Source organism: Siniperca chuatsi, linkage group LG2 (assembly GCF_020085105.1).
Source record: "Siniperca chuatsi isolate FFG_IHB_CAS linkage group LG2, ASM2008510v1, whole genome shotgun sequence".
NCBI classification, from domain to species: domain Eukaryota; kingdom Metazoa; phylum Chordata; class Actinopteri; order Centrarchiformes; family Sinipercidae; genus Siniperca; species Siniperca chuatsi.
The window spans coordinates 22,023,417-22,039,307 of record NC_058043.1 but is presented as its reverse complement, the minus strand read 5'-3'; the positions used below and the strand labels follow the sequence as shown (position 1 = coordinate 22,039,307).

General features: G+C 40.0%; 2 protein-coding genes across 3 annotated transcripts; both read right to left on the bottom strand.

Moving 5' to 3' along the window:
- Positions 1 to 483: 483 nt before the first annotated feature.
- Positions 484 to 6,048, bottom strand: LOC122868457 (heme transporter hrg1-A-like). 2 transcript variants are annotated; one of them, XM_044180436.1, is made up of 4 exons: positions 5,575 to 6,040; positions 4,799 to 4,906; positions 3,283 to 3,450; positions 484 to 1,759 (listed from the first exon to the last, which is right to left on the bottom strand). In XM_044180436.1, the coding sequence occupies exons 1-4, from the start codon at positions 5,702 to 5,704 to the stop codon at positions 1,623 to 1,625; spliced, it is 543 nt and encodes a 180-aa protein (XP_044036371.1). In that variant the 5' UTR covers positions 5,705 to 6,040; the 3' UTR covers positions 484 to 1,622. The 2 variants fall into 2 exon arrangements, with proteins under 2 accessions (XP_044036371.1, XP_044036378.1); XM_044180443.1 differs by lacking the exon at positions 4,799 to 4,906 and having other exon boundaries at positions 5,575 to 6,048.
- A 3,137-nt stretch (positions 6,049 to 9,185) lies between these two features.
- LOC122868451 lies at positions 9,186 to 13,574 on the bottom strand. The gene is made up of 4 exons (XM_044180429.1): positions 13,206 to 13,574; positions 11,919 to 12,382; positions 10,584 to 10,630; positions 9,186 to 10,489 (listed from the first exon to the last, which is right to left on the bottom strand). Exons 1-4 carry the CDS (start codon positions 13,381 to 13,383, stop codon positions 9,520 to 9,522), a joined length of 1,659 nt encoding a protein of 552 aa, XP_044036364.1. The 5' UTR covers positions 13,384 to 13,574; the 3' UTR covers positions 9,186 to 9,519.
- Between the last annotated feature and the right edge of the window lie 2,317 nt (positions 13,575 to 15,891).

Below are 15,891 nucleotides of genomic sequence, written 5' to 3'. Positions count from 1 at the left end.
CCAAAAAATCTCTGCACCCAGCCCCAACCTTCCCTTTGAGGGACAAAATAAAAATGTGGATGGATGGAATAATTGCCTGACTTCAAAGTGCAGGTTATTGACCTGCATTTACTGTTGCAATTGCAGTGCTGTGGGGTGTTTGGCTCGGGTGGGTGGGAAGAGTGGTTCATTCCTCTCACGGCACAAATCCCACTCTAAAGCCCAACACTGACCCTCCTGACCTGGGCTTAGTAGGAAGAAGAATGTGTAGCACCTTCAATCTGCCTCTGTGACACTTTCTCATGTTACATGAAAGTCACAAGGCCTATGAAGAAACTAATAAATTGTGTTGTTTTTTTTTTTTTGCTGTTGAAATGCACTGGAGGAACAGAAACTGTAAAAAAAAAAAAAAACTAATTCTGTCTTTAAAAAGAGGAACAGTTATTAGCCACTGACGTGTCCATTTTCAGATTTCATTGCAAAAACACACTAATGCACAGGGGATGTCAAAAAACACATTTTATTAACGCGACTCTCAGACACACTCTTGAACAAATACACACTCACAACATTCAGTAAAGTGATACGTGTGAATATACAGCACCTTCCTTCATTTCTAACATGGTAATGCACAGAGATAAACATTTAAAGGAAACACAGCAAAATAATTTCATTAAGCAACAATATAAATGTCATAAATGGTTCAGATGAGGACAATATAACATAAAGCAACATGAACGCACATTAGTGGTATCACTACTGTCGGAAATTAAAGTCATAACTGAGGCCCATTTTCACAATTACACTTATTATCTTCTAGTGTTTTTTTTTTGTCACACTGATAAAAATAATACAAAAATCATTCTTTACATTAAAAATGCCCCTTCATAGTTTGGACCAGGATATCTGGTGCTTATTTGGAATTGCACATGAAAGCCTTCATGTCGATGCTGTAGGATTGTGGGTGACCTGCCCTCTGCAAGACTCAACTTTGAAGCGCTGCATTCACCACAGGATTGATGCCTTGTGATATGCAGATTTCATCACTTGACCACTGAATGCGCAACGTGTGATGGAAAAAAAACCTCTTCATCATTCATTGAACCAGAAAAAATTAAATATAATACGTAAGATGCAAGTTGGGATGTCAAGCACACATACTGTACACGGTGTTTAATTGTTGGAAGGGTGATGCCCTCTGGTTGCTACAGCATGAAACTGCAACTGATAATTACCACTGAGGAGTGTGTTAGTAACGCAGCAATTCCCTTCACTGAGTCATGGTTAAAAATGATATATTTTGTCAAGAGGAAATTGTGCAGATGCATGACTAAGCAGGATGCTAAGGAAGTGAAAATGTAAAGCCTATCGAGGATCATAAAAAATGGAGCTGGATTTGTCTGGAAAGTGGGCAAGTCAACAACAAACCCTGCTCACATACTAAAAAAAGAAAGGAGGTTTGGGGGAGACGCTGGCCAAGAAGGTGAGGGAGAATCAGGGTGCTCATCCACAAAGTATTTCAACTTCTCCTGTGATTCCTCTTAAAATGTCATCCATCACTTCTGGGCACTCTCAGGCTGGGAAGCCAGCACAGTGAGTGTACTCCAAAGTCTGTGTAGTTACGGCGGGATGTTTAAGTGCTCTTAGAAGTCACTGAGGATGCTGATATCGGCGAACTCTTTGCGGTAGCGGTGAGCGCACAAGGCGAGCAGGAAGGACCACTTGAGGCTCATGAAGCTCCACACACAGGACAGGTAGAGACTCTGAGGGTCAGTCAGGGCTGTGGGAGGCAGAGACACAGATTGGAGTCATTCAGCACTCTGCAGACCAGAGTGGTGTATTTTTCATCTTCATAAGAATTAAGTTTAAGAATGCTTTAAAGATCCAACTTAGGAGTACGAAAGTTCTTCCCTGAAAGTGACAAATACGACACGTTTATCAAGCGACTGACTCCTCCTTACTGCGAAGTGAGTAACCTTTGAGAGCAACTCTCAAGTGATCACACGATTGATCACATCTGCTCTGAGCAGGAGATAAGGATTGACCCTGCGTCTGCCAGATTAGTCAGTCTTTTAAAAAAAAAAAATAGATTAGATTAGATTCAACTTTATTGTCATTACACATGTACAAGTACAAGGCAACGAAATGCAGTATACATATGTGATAAGAGTTTTTTCTAGTTAATTTGTGTGATATCCTTAATAACTCCATAGCAATTACATGTTGAATTTAACAACAATCTAATATATTTATAATGTATAAACTCTGATTAATAAATAGGGATAAAATAAAAATAAAGTGGCTGAAATGGAAACAAAAAGAAAACCAAACTGAAGCAAGAAAGAAATTCTGCTGCTGGTAAACAAGGTACAACAAGGAAATCATATAATGAGGAGAATTTAGTAAAACATTGACAAAATGTATGGAAAATGAAAAAGAAAAAGAAAATCTATGCCAGCTTTACACCTCATAAATGTATGAGGTGTAAAGGTATGAAAATGGAAGGCTAACACTGATCTATTTCTGAATTTTACATATTGCTTCAGCTAACATATTATTATTCATATTTTGTACAATCCCTCTAGAACTGTCTCAGAAGGTGTGTGATCAAATCTGTGTCTGTGCTGCAGCCATCTAGGATCTACTCCTAACCAACTTAATACACCTCTGGAGCTGTCTTAAGTTTAAAAGCATAGCTTTTATTATAGGTTTGCAAGTAGAAGTAAAAGTGAAGGACTTTTTCCTTTCACTTATGTTCAAATCATCACTTTAAGCAGTTCGATAATATGGCCCACATATACTTATTTTTTCATTAATAGTAGCCATGAGGAATGAACTGCACGTTGCAGTTTCTGTAAGACAAATGACACAGAAACTTGCTGCACCAATTTCCCTCGGGGTTGTCAAAGGGCATTCAGGGAATTGGAGGAAATCTGCACATGAAGTAGACCCAAAAGAGGCAGGTTGAGGTGGAGTGGGGACACCAAACTCCACCTGGACTCTCCAACCAGTGGTCTGATTTATCAGGTCATCCAGGTTCTTTTTAGCAATTTTATTCTAACTTGTCCTGTATCTTTTAGCCTTTTTGTTTATTGTGATTATTTACAGTATTGTATGCTTTACTGCAAAACTAGTTCAACACTGGGTGAAATATAGTAAACATCAACTGTAACATAAAGATCTTTTGTGTTTGATCTTTCTTTGGTGAGCCACTGTGGGTCTCCACCATAGACTGTCTATACAGTACCACAGTACATAAACACATTTGGCAATTTATGTGAAACAGGAAAGCATTGAACTTACACTCCTTGTTGTTGATGGCAATAGACAGGAAAGTGATGAAGGCCACTACTGCCAACAGAGAGAAGAAAATCCCCATGAAAAAGAAGAACTTGAGGCCCTTTAGCCAGGTCCTCCAGTAGTCCTGCAGGTACATGATGTGAGCGATCAGGGTCCAAAGTGCCAGCACACCTGAGGGACAAACATGACCGACAAGTTGGCTTTCAGAAGACTAAATCACTTTTTAGAAAGGACGCTGGTGGTGGTTTCTCTTTTCTCTCTTTGTTAAAGCCATGTTAGTGTTGTAGTTGCAATAAGGGCCTGAAAGTTCTGAATACTCCAAATACTGCATTCAAAAGCTACTCTGTTATTTCATAACAAACCCTAAAGACAAATAATAAGCAGACGTGGATGTTGTGAAAATGTGAATGCTAGTTTCTTGTTTTAAAATTTGATTTTCAGCAACTGACTTTCAAACCCCTGATGTCGTAGTTTCCTTGAATGCACCAACAAAGAAATGTATTAAAAAATGCTCTGCACTGATGAATGACTTGATCTGAGAAAGTTTTGAATCATACATTACTAAAATGAATGGAAACCGCTGGCAGAAACTATGACTACAACATGCAAAACCACCTTTAATGACAACACACGCACAGCTGATATTAACTGATCACACAGAACAGCCGACCTGAGTTTGGATGATCATGAACTTAGGTTAAGTGTGCATTTTCAGTGGCAGACATCATGACACAGCATGCTGCCAATTGCTGAGTCATTGAATCACACTCCTTTCTTCATGTTCCCCTTTTTCTTACAGCTAGTGTTGTGAATCCTAACCCTGACCCTGCCACATTTCACCAACCAGTAACAACTCTCACTGACTCTGAAACTGTAACAGAGGGAACTGAGCTGTAGCTCTATGACAGCAGCGTATACTTCAGTGTCAGTGTCTCCAGTGAAGAACACTGCGATGATGGACATGCTCATGCATCATGTGTCATTTTTGTTGGGGGAAAAAATATGATTCCTTATGTCAGTGTTTCATCAAAGCAGGCATGGAACAGGTTGTGGAAAATGAAAATGCAGATTCAGGAAGTGCATCCACTCCTCAAAAACCAGTAATATTTCATATTGGTGCCAATATGTCAGGGAATGGGGTTAACTTCCTGATGTGGCTCACTAATCTTAAAGAATGACATCAATGCTACACTTATGATCGTTGCTCTTTTTTATGGTTTAACAACCACTAAAATTGATCACATTACATCCTGTGAACAGATGAGTGCAGAGGTTGTAGATAAGGACCTAAACAGAGGCTCAAAGGTCAGATGCATGGAAACAACACGCAACATAACCCGTTGCATAATTGTGCATAATGCTAGCCATTCTATATTCAGGCTAGACTGACTGAGATCTAACTGTCATTTATAAAATCACAAACCTGTGCCCAATGCCATGAGAAAATCCACTTTAACACTCATAGTGTATTGACGTTTTGACGCAGTAACATTAATCTACATTAATACCAACCACTTGCCTTCAGTTTTAGGAGTTTTCGTGCCTTCCAACAGTGGTTTCTGTTCATTTAAGTACAATATAAAAATCAACTTGCAGGGGCCTGAAATGAATGACAACCAACAGGTGTCTGAAAGGCGGGGGAAAAACACAATTCAAAAATGTGACACAACACTAGAACATGCTATTAAAAATGGTGTAAATGAATATAAAGTATACGTGATTGATATGTGGGATAAAACATCAAAACACTGCTATGGTCCTTTAAATAATTTCTATTATAACATTTTAAATCCGAGGAACTGCCACAACATCCCACACAATGTGTAACATGTGGCCCATGTTTTGAAATTTCTGCACTTTAGAAAACTTTTTTTAATCTCCATTGTTAGAATTAGCTCATATAGCAGCTATTTTGCCATTATTCCTAAAGCAGCATTTGGTCATTTTAGGTGAAAAGTGGGCCCTTGTACACACGACAAGCCAAGAAGTCAGATAAGAATGAATAATCTGCTGCAGGACATACTGTCCTAATATTAAAATAATACTAATTTGACTTGATTGTATGACACTGTCGACATTTCTGCCCTTCAATAACAAGTCTGAACTGTGATCTCTGTCTAAGGCTCATTTTGCACAGGTTTAGTAACTGGGGCACCTTCAGCCTGAGGAGGGGGTCGCTGGTGTTTAGCTGAAGGCTGGAATAAAAACATGCACATGCCAGGACACATATGGTTTACTATAACACACGCTAAAAGAAAAATGCATTGTTGCAGACAGACACGGTGTTTCCTCTACCTGACAGTCCTCCCATGGCTGCAGTCCACGGCTGTTTGAACGCGATGTTCCACGCGAGGAAAGCAGAAAACCCCATGAGCATACCAAACGAGGCATAGCCGATACTAATGTATGTTTTATTAACACCCATTATCACAAAAACAAAGGTGGTAGGAAAGCGGGGACACAAGCTCCACAAGACGAGAACCGTATATGCGTGTGTGTGTGTGTGTGTGTGTGAGTGAGAGAGAGAGAGAGAGAGAGCGAGCGAGCGAGCTGGTAATTTCAAAACAACTGCATCCGGTTAAACTGCAAACTATCCCAAGAGGGTAAAATGTGACGAACTGCGTGTCCTGCTGACTAATGATTGTTGCCACAGACACGCATACACACGGGGTATGTGTGAAACATGACAAAGCGTTTCTACTGAGAAGTGTTTTTTCTGTGCAGCTGCAAAAAAAAAAAAACAACCCAACACATTGTACGACCCTACGTCATCTGATATTAACTAACGAGACGCAGCACAGTCCTGCAACTGTCTCACATGTTGAGTGACCACAGCGCCCCCTGCAGGAGCAGCGTCCCACTATCTCCACATGAAGCCTTGTGTTTACAGATCCCAATGCTGTATGTTTAAAAATAATATTTTGTATAAGGAAATGTTGTAGCCTATGGGCTGTGCATGAACAAACATATTAGAGCTGCAACAGTAGTCAATTAATCAAATAGTTGATTGCCAGCAAAATGATCTGCAGCTACATTGATAATCGATTAATCACTACAGTCTTTTTCCAGGCAACAATGGCAAACATTCGCTGGTTCCAGCTTCTCTGATGTGAGGATCTGATGTTTTTTTATGTCATATAGTAAACTGATTATCTTTGGGTTTTGAGCTGTTGGTCAGATAAGACAAGCAATTTGAAAACATCATCTTGGACTGTGAAAATTGTATTGATTGGAATGATTAATTGATAATGAAAATTATAGTTTCGGCCCTAAAATATACGATATATCCCTTACGTTTCCTAATAACTCATTCACAGACATAGAAATGTGCTTTGTTCTACATCCACAGAGGCCACCTAGAATACTGTGTGCAAGAGAGAGAGACATTTGGCATTTGGAAGGTGTGTTGCTGTGTAAAAAGTACGATCCACACCAATCACAAATATAGAGATTATGAAAATCCACTGTAGTTAACCATGTTTTACAGCTGGGCCCAAACAGAAGTAATGCTTCATTTTCTGTATTGGACTTCTGAGTTGTGTCAGTTCAAGATCAAGTTTATAAGCAATTCTTGTAAAATGTATTCAAGCGATGGACCATCATGCTGATTTAAACAATGTGGATTTGTTTTTGAGCTGTTAAAAATGGCTCGGGGTCTTCAGGAAGCCAAACAGAACAAAAGACTAGAGAATACTAGACTACTACAGCAACATTATCACCTGATTTAGCATTTAGCTCTACTGAAACAGTTGAAGTTGTAGTTGAAGGAGAGATACAAACACTAAAAGAAGTTAAAAAGTAAAGAAAGAAGCTGATGTTTGAATGAAGTTCCCCATTCATTGCTCATTGAACCCTCCTGTTCACGCTGTAGCTACACCCAGGACTGCAAACCCCCGACATGGAGACTACTCTGTTGTGAAGTTTGTGGACGACACCACCATCATCGGCCCGGATTTCAAACGACGATGAGAATTTATATCGGGAGTAAATCAACAATCTTGCGGAGTGGTGCACAGAGAACAACCTACTGCTCAACGCCAGCAAAACCAAAGAGCTGATCGTTGATTTTAGGGAACAGGAGGCAAAGACACACAGCCCTGTCTACATCAGTGGAGATGAGGTGGAACAAGTGAACAGTTTTAGGTTCTTGGGAATCACAGAGAACCTGTCACTGACATCACACATCTCCACCCTGGTCAAGAAAGCTCAGAAACTGTATTTGACTGTATTTCTTAAAGAACCTTAAGAAGGCAAAGTTCCCGTGGCAAGTTCTTGTTAACTTTTACAGAGGAGCAATAGAAAGCATCCTGACCGGAAACAAACGGGCATGGGATGTGCTCGGCCCAGGACCGGAGGGCTCTGCAGCGGGTGATTAAAACCGCTCAGAAGATCATTGGTACCAACGTACCGAGCATCAGTGAAATCGGTGAGGTGTCTGCTCAGAGCCCAAAGGATACTAAAAGACAAAACCCGCTCCAGCCACAGCCTGTTCACCCTGCTGCCGTCTGGCAAGCGATGCAGAAGTATCTGCTGTCGTACAGACTACAGAGCAGCTTCTTTCCTCAGGCTGAGAGACTCCTCAACTCCACCTCAACCTCCGCACTCCACCATTAAAAAAATGACATGGAACATTCTGTAATGCTGGTTTTGCACATTCAATACCACTAACTTTGTATAGAATATGTACATAAGTAACTGTGTATAGTTACTAATTTTTTCTATTCTAATTTTAAATATTTGTGTGTATGTTCTGTGTGTGGATGGGGCTACAACTCTAATTTCATTGTACAGCCCTGTGTTGTAGAATGACAAATAAATGTACCTTAAACCTCTTAATTGAAGTGTCAATTTAAGTGAAAAGCGCTGAAAGGAGATGAAGATGCAGTTGAAGTTCCAAGCACCGAAAGGAGTTGAAATGCAAAATAAAGGTAATAAAGTGACCTGGAACTCTCCGAATGGAAACCTTTAGTACTTAGTATTTAGTACTAGCACTAATTGAAATATTTAGTGCCAGTTCAAGTAAATGAACTGAAAGATGATGTCGGTGTTGGCTGAAGTGTAAGCACTGATGCTGGATTTTACTTAAGGCCTAGCCACTGAAAGTTCCATACTAACAACATCGAAATAGTTACCTACCCACTGAGATTTTCAGATGTGGAGGCCACAAACGCAATGCCAGCATTCTTTTTGATGCTGTTATCTTATTAGACAGCCTAATATGACATGTTTTTGATATTGTGAGATATTTCACAAAGACAAGTCATTCAGGAGTGATACAGTGGGGTTCCCTGGCATGTCACAATCCAAATCTTTGTCAATAAGGAGCAAACCATTTTCCAAACTAGAGAAACTTGAGAATTTTTTTAATTTTTGAATATTCAAAAATACTGCTTAAAGTCATTATCTGTATTAAAAAAAAAAGAACCGTAACTTATTGTGTTACACTTTTTGTTCTTTGGTAGTCTCTTGAAACTTTCCATTTGTGCCAACATTTAAACCTGTAATGCATAATGTGATTAAAAATTAATTAAAAAAAAATGTAACATTACCCAACCAACATGAGAAAGAACACTGAAACAATCAGTTGATTAATCAATCTACAGAAAATTAAATCAGCAACAATTTGAGTAATCAATCGATCAATCAATCAATCATTTAAGTCATTTTCTGAGAAAAAAAAAAAAGTCAAATATTCCCTTTTTCCAGCTTCTGAAATGTGTATAATTTCTGGTTTTCTTAATCTTGTATGATAGTAAACTGAATACCTTCAGACATAATCAATGTCAGCTTGGTCTCAGGGAAATTGAGGTAGACATGTTTCACTACTTTCTGACATTTTGTAGATTGTTCGAATGAACGGGTCAATGATCAGCAGATTGATAAATAATAAACAGGACACCTTTGGAGAGTAGTAAGGGGCAAACGTGGCGAATAAAAACTCAAATTTAATTTAGAAATTGCATACGGGGTCTGGCTATCTCAACAGTCATTTCAAAATAAAAGAAAATACAAAATATCAAAAATGTATCCATGGCTAATGAAATACCTGAATGAGAGAAATCTTACAGAACACATGACCAACAACACAAATTTAATAATGCAAGTAGAACATTAGTGGTCAGAAAAGATCACATTCAAGTCGTTTGCAATATGTTAAAACTCACCACCAACTACCTGAGGGGAACAGCATGTAGTGTATGACAGCAGTGCGACAATGTCCCAAAAACTCAAGATGTGACATCAGTTTGAAACAAGACTTGGCAGGTAGTACTGGAAAAAGAAATCAGCCAACTTCTTCTTCATGACATTGATGATAACCTTGTCTCGGTAGATGCGTTGAACCAGTATGTCTTCTCTGGAGTACACCAACAGATCACACCACGACGTGCCTGTCACCATCATCTCTCCTTGGATGTGCCAATAGTACGAGTGGGTCTTCTTCAGTTGCAGGACTCCGTCCTGGCAGAACATGAACCCGCAGTCGACGAAGCTCCGGAACCTGATGCATTTGACATGCACCAGCCCGAAACTGGACATCTCGCTGGGGTCGTACACCAACCCGTCAGGCTGTGCCCCCAGCCATGGAGCATTCGGATGGACAACCAAACCGCAGGGGGACCAGTTGACACACAACTGCCGACAGTATTCCCGAAGTGCTTCGCTCTTCATTTCCTCCTCTATCTGTGCCATCTTGCACCTGGGGAACCCTTTCTCTATCTTGAATATCAGGTGCTCCGCGTGGCTCCGCACTGGTTTAAGTTTGCAGATCTCCTTGAAACGGCTGGTCAAGCGCAGCTTCCGCAGCTCCTCTACTAACTCCTTGTGTCTACATGTGGAGTGCTCCAGACTGTGTGCTGCCTCCCAGGTGATCTGCATGACGTTCACGTGGTCCTGCTCCTTGGCACTGAGGGTGGGAAGAGCAGACATTGGCTCCAGTGTGTGAGAAGACAGGGGAAGCAGCGGTCGAAGGGGAGCATTGTCATTCATCTTGTAATCCTGACTTGATGGCACAGGGCACTGGTAGGACAGAGGGCAACCTTTAGGGACTTTACCAAAAGCACAGTCCACTAATTCCACATCATCTTTGAGCCCCATTTTGGTTATCAGAGGCTTCTTGTTATCAGGAACATTCTTGAAGGCTTCAGTGAGCCTTGCCAAAAGGGACTGGCAGTCAGTTGGGGCAGCAATGAAAGATTTGTAGGGCATCATCCTGTATGAAACAAGTTAATATCATTAGCTATGTACGCAAACTGGTACAACTGCGTCAAGAAAATGGTAGTCATTCAGAGTGTCACCATTCTTACCTTGGTAATTCTAGCATGGTTTTCTGTAGGAAGCGCTTTGACTTCTTCTATTTTGTAGCAAGATTTCCACCCAAGAAAAGAAAAACTTATTATTTCGTCATGCTTCAACTGTCAACAAAACCAGGCAATGTGAACAATACATTCTATACCAGTCCATAAGGGAATCAAGATGTTTTTTCCACTGTTTTTATTTAATCATTTTCCAGGATATTTCCAGGACATCTTCAGACCTAGAAACTATATGCATCTTTTTGTGGCAGTCTCATTTGATCGAGTAAGAGCTCAAAAATGAGACCAGGGACGAGTTTGAGAAGAAAATCTCAAGTTATACTGAATTAAAAGTCAGGCTTAAGTGAGCCAGAAAGGGTAAACATGGATTTCTTGGTTTGAGAACTGCTTATGCAAATTTCAGAAATTAAGTTTGCTAAAGTATTGATTCAGCTGTGTGACCTCTGGAAGCGATTATCAAATTTAACACTGTTTTCAGTGCCCCTATGAGATATAATTTACTTTACCTGTAATTTCAGCTGCCAGCTAGTCCAAGAACACACATTAATGTAGGGGGCCTGGAACACCTATTACAGTTCATATAGTAACCTGATCATAAAGTTGCATGTTAAAAACCCATCTGGGACAACTTAGTTTTCTCCAGAACATTTTGCTTTATTTTGTAATATTCCAGGACTTTCCCTGAAAAAGCTGCATTAAAAAATGTCCAGATTTTTCCAGGCACAGTTGAACCCTGCAACAAACTATACACATACACTTTGGCTGCAAAGCATTATTTGCACTAGACTGATCTATTACATAATTTAGAATTAATCATTGTATTAATTTACAGTTTAATTAGTAGTTATAATCACAAGCTGTGACAGCCCAAAACGATGTCTTAAAAATGCTTACTTAGCTTGAACATCTGTAATAAAACCCATTCATTTTACAGTCATAGAAACAACTCTTCACATTAGTGTGGTTGATACCAGCAAATATTCTGTATTTTTGCTTGTAAAAATACATAACAATGAATTGATCAAAAGTGGAATTGGATATTTTGTTTGTCTGTTTCTTGCGTAATCAACGAGTCGCAAGAACATGCACCTAATAGTAACCCAAACCTTTGCTCTGTACCAAAGCAGGTCAGAAGCTGCATTTTAAATTGTTACTACGTAACTTTGCTTTCAACTAGAAAATTGTTCTGCCTCAACAGACACAACGTTTAATAAATCCTGTGACAAAACGTTCCAAAATCAAGGATGTGGCGGCATTTGATGACTGACCAGTGACCCACCCTGATTTAAGCCATGTGTTATCTAGATATTTAGGGAATAAACTTACCTTTTTCATTGACTTTCTATTATGTTTTTCAGCTTCCTGACTTTTACTGGTGCTTTCTTCGCTCCTGGATAGCTGTGGACAATCTGAGTCCGATGAGAAAAAGTCCTCATGTTCATAATTCGCTTCATCAGCTGAGAGAGTGGCCGAAGAGTCGGGGTTGAACTCCACCACTTTAATGTGGTACGAGTCAGCGATGCAGGGCATGCTTGAGTCTTCTTCATCTGGGTCATTTTTCACACAATCTGGAGTAATGAAGTTATCAGTTGCCCCAAGCCCTTGTTGTTGTTGTTGTTGTTGTTTTTGTTGTTGTTGTTGTTGTTCTGATTCCGAACTTATGTCATATTCAATTTGCTCTTCTTTAGGTTTTTTAGGCAACGGCTCTGATATTTCCAGGTCCACCCCAGTGTTCAGCTCAGGGGGCTGCGCTCTGACATCTGTGGTTGCTCTAGTGTACCCACTAACATCTATCGTGGGGAAAAAGAAAAGCACCAATATTTTAGTAATTATGAATCTCTATACTTTGGGTATGACAAATATGTAGCCACACTACTGGCCCCTTAAAGCTGTAATTCTTTTTGCACACCGGTAAACAAAGTTGTTGGACAGATGAAAAATGGAGGCAAGTTTGCTATTCTTAGATGTTTACCAGTAGTGGGACAAAAAAGGTAAGGTAAAAATACTCTATGCAGAATCACAACTTTTAGAGGGTTCTGGGGTTCTCTCTCTCAAACATTGACAGATTGTTTTTATTGATGCATTCATTGACATTTAAGCAGAATTTTAATGTTGTGGCTGGTCAAGGGGAGGCTAATTTTAAACTTCTTTATTCTGTGGGGTAATTTTATTAATTTTCTTAGTAAAAAGCCTGTAAGTAATGTTTTGTCTTTGCACTCATGCACCCACACATACTAGATATTTTATGTTTTTTCTGACGTTTTGTTAGTTTATACTCCCTGGTCCTGAAAAAACGATGTTTCCAAACAACAATCTTTATATTTTGGCTGAAGCTGGGTAAAAGTACTTGAGTACAAGTATAAAGTAGCATAAAATGGAAACAGTCAAGTGAAGCACAATAGCCTCAAAACCATAGTTTGGAGTCCAACACGCGCTAATGCTGACTGCTAACGTTAGCGTTAAGTTAACGTTACATCACTAGCTAAGTTAGTTTCGCTAACGTTAGCTAGTGACATTAACTTCGCATTGCCGTAATTCAACAACTCAAGTTAAGCTGTAATTAAAACTAACGTTAGTCAGTTGAGATTTGTAAGTTAACCAGAAGTGACCCACCTATCCTGGGTAACTTTATTTCGGGGCTGAGCACCATGTGCAGCATGTTCCGCAGACGTTTGTTTTCCTCATAATAAGCCTCCACAATAGTTTCAACTTCGGCAAAAATCTCCACTGCCACGGTAGTAAATCGTTCAGTCAGAAAGCTCCGAAACTTCTGGTGTCTGATGTTCGGCATTTTAAACACTGATGTTACATCTAAATATTTAAAGTTTGACTTCTCCTCGACTACTGCAGATGACGCGCGCAGAAACTCAAAAAATAAAAGAACAGAGCCGGAAATAATAATAATAATAATAATAATAATAATTCTTCTTCTTCTTCTTCTTCTTCTTCTTCTTCTTCTTCTTCTTCTTCTTCTTCTTCTTCTTCTTCTTCTTCTTTAGGATCGAGACGTTTTGCATCATGGATGTGTTTGACATTGAATGTGTCACATTAGCGCCCTCTTCATGGCGGACGACAATTAACATCTAAGTGGATTTGCACCCAATGTGATTAAGCATGAATTAGATATCAATAAATAGAATACTTTATCAGAATCAGTATCGGAAACAGCTTTATTGCCAAGTAGGTTTACACATACAAGGAATTTGCTTTGGTATTTTGGTGCAAAACAATAAACAGTAGAAATCTAAGAAATATAAAGCAAGTACTGCAGGTCAAGAATCATAAATATAAAATATAAAATTGACAATAAGATATTAAAGAATATAAACAAATATTATAAGAAAATAATAAAGAATATGTTCAATGTGACTGTTATTTAAATTACAGTTTGTGCAGGATGCGCAATCTGCACCATATTTACATGGGAATATGCAAAAGTTTCCAGTATGAGTATACTGTACTATAAGTCGGGGGATGGGTGGGTTTGAGAGTCAGTGTCAGTGGGGGTCCCAGGCCTTGTTGATGAGGCCGGCTGAAGACGGAAAGAAATTGTTTTTGTGATGTGAGGTTTTGGTCCTGATGAGCCGCAGCCTCCAGCTGGAGGGGAGTGTCTGAAACAGTTTGTGTCTGCAGTGGGAGCCACAATATTTCCTGCACGCCTCAGGGTCCTGGAGGCGTGCAGGAAATATTGTGGTCCGGAGGGAAGGTAGATTGCAGCCAATCACCTTCTCTGTGGAGCGAATGATACGCTGCAGTTTGCCCTTGTCCTTGGCAGTGGCAGCAGCGTGCCAGATGGTGATGGAGGAGGTGAGGATAGACTCAATGATGGCGGTGTAGAAGTGAACCATCATTGTCTTTGGCAGATTGTCTTCAGCCTCTTGGTGAGGCAGCTGATGTTCAGCTCCCACTTGAGGTCCTGGGTGATGATGGTGCCCAGGAAGCGGAAGAACTTCACAGTGTCGGCAGCGGAGTCACACAGGGTGATGGGGGCAGGTGGGGCTGGGTTCTTCCTGTAATCCACAACCATCTCCACTGTCTTAAGAGCGATGAGCTCAAGGTTGTTCTGACAGCACCAGGTCACCAGGTGGTCAATCTCCCACCTGTAGGCGGACTCATTCCCATCAGAGATGAGTCCAATGAGGGTGGTGTCGTCCGCAAACTTCAGGAGCTTGACGGACTGGTGACTGAAGGTGCAACTGTTGGTGTACAGAGAGAAGAGCAGAGGGGGAAAGAACGCAGCTTTGGGGCTGATGGTCCGGGAGTCAGAGACATGTTTCCCCAGCCTCACGAGCTGCCTCCTGTCAGACAGGAAGTCTGTGATCCACCTGCAGGTGGAGTCAGGCACACTCAGCTGGGAGAGCTTGTCCTGCAGCAGAGCCAGGATGATGGTGTTGAAGGCGGAGCTGAAATCCACAAACAGGATCCTGGCGTTTAGGAGTCCAGGTGCTGGAGGATGAAGTCCTCCACAGCTTATAACCATATTATATATGAATTATATACTTATATAATTGTATATATGATATTACAGTATGCAGGCAATATAATATAATATAAATTCACCATTCACCAGCAGTCTATTCCATTGATAATGAAATCAAATATGTAAAAATAATGATAATAATAAAATAAATGTAGGAATAATAAAATAAAATAAAAATCAGTGCAGGGTTTAAATACAAAAATAATCATCAAAAGATTTTTTTTAAACTTTATGTTTTCAGGAGCTCTCATAGAAGCACAGATTGACAGATAACAGGCCAATGGTATTCACCTGCTTGGGGTGCCTGGGGCAAAAATGAACTGTGGGCCCCTGATTGACGCCTGGACTCCCTTCCTCTCTGTGCAGTATTCTGCTTTCTTCACAGTTAACTATGTAAAGTTAACCATGTAATAATAAATTTGGACACACTGCCCATCAACAAGACAAGGCCTTGTGATCAGGTAATAATAAAGAAAAAGGCCTTATCATTTCAGTTGATCTTGTAATTTAATGGCGCATATTCTCAAACAAATGCTTAATCAAATTACAGGACACTAAAAGACATACAGTGAACCTGGGGCTTTCGGGATGGAGGTGCCTTGGGGCAGCTGCTTTGTCCACTCGAAAATCCAGCCCTGGTGGTTGATGGTTTTATAAAATGAACAGTCAAGTGTCATAAGATGTACTACCTGTAAAGAAATAAATGTATGTTTTATGAGATATTTTGCCAAGAGAGTTTGGGAGAAACGTTTTATTTACTTTTGCTTTCTCAGCCTAGAGGAACTATGCTAATTGTGTTTTTAAAATTCACCTTGAACT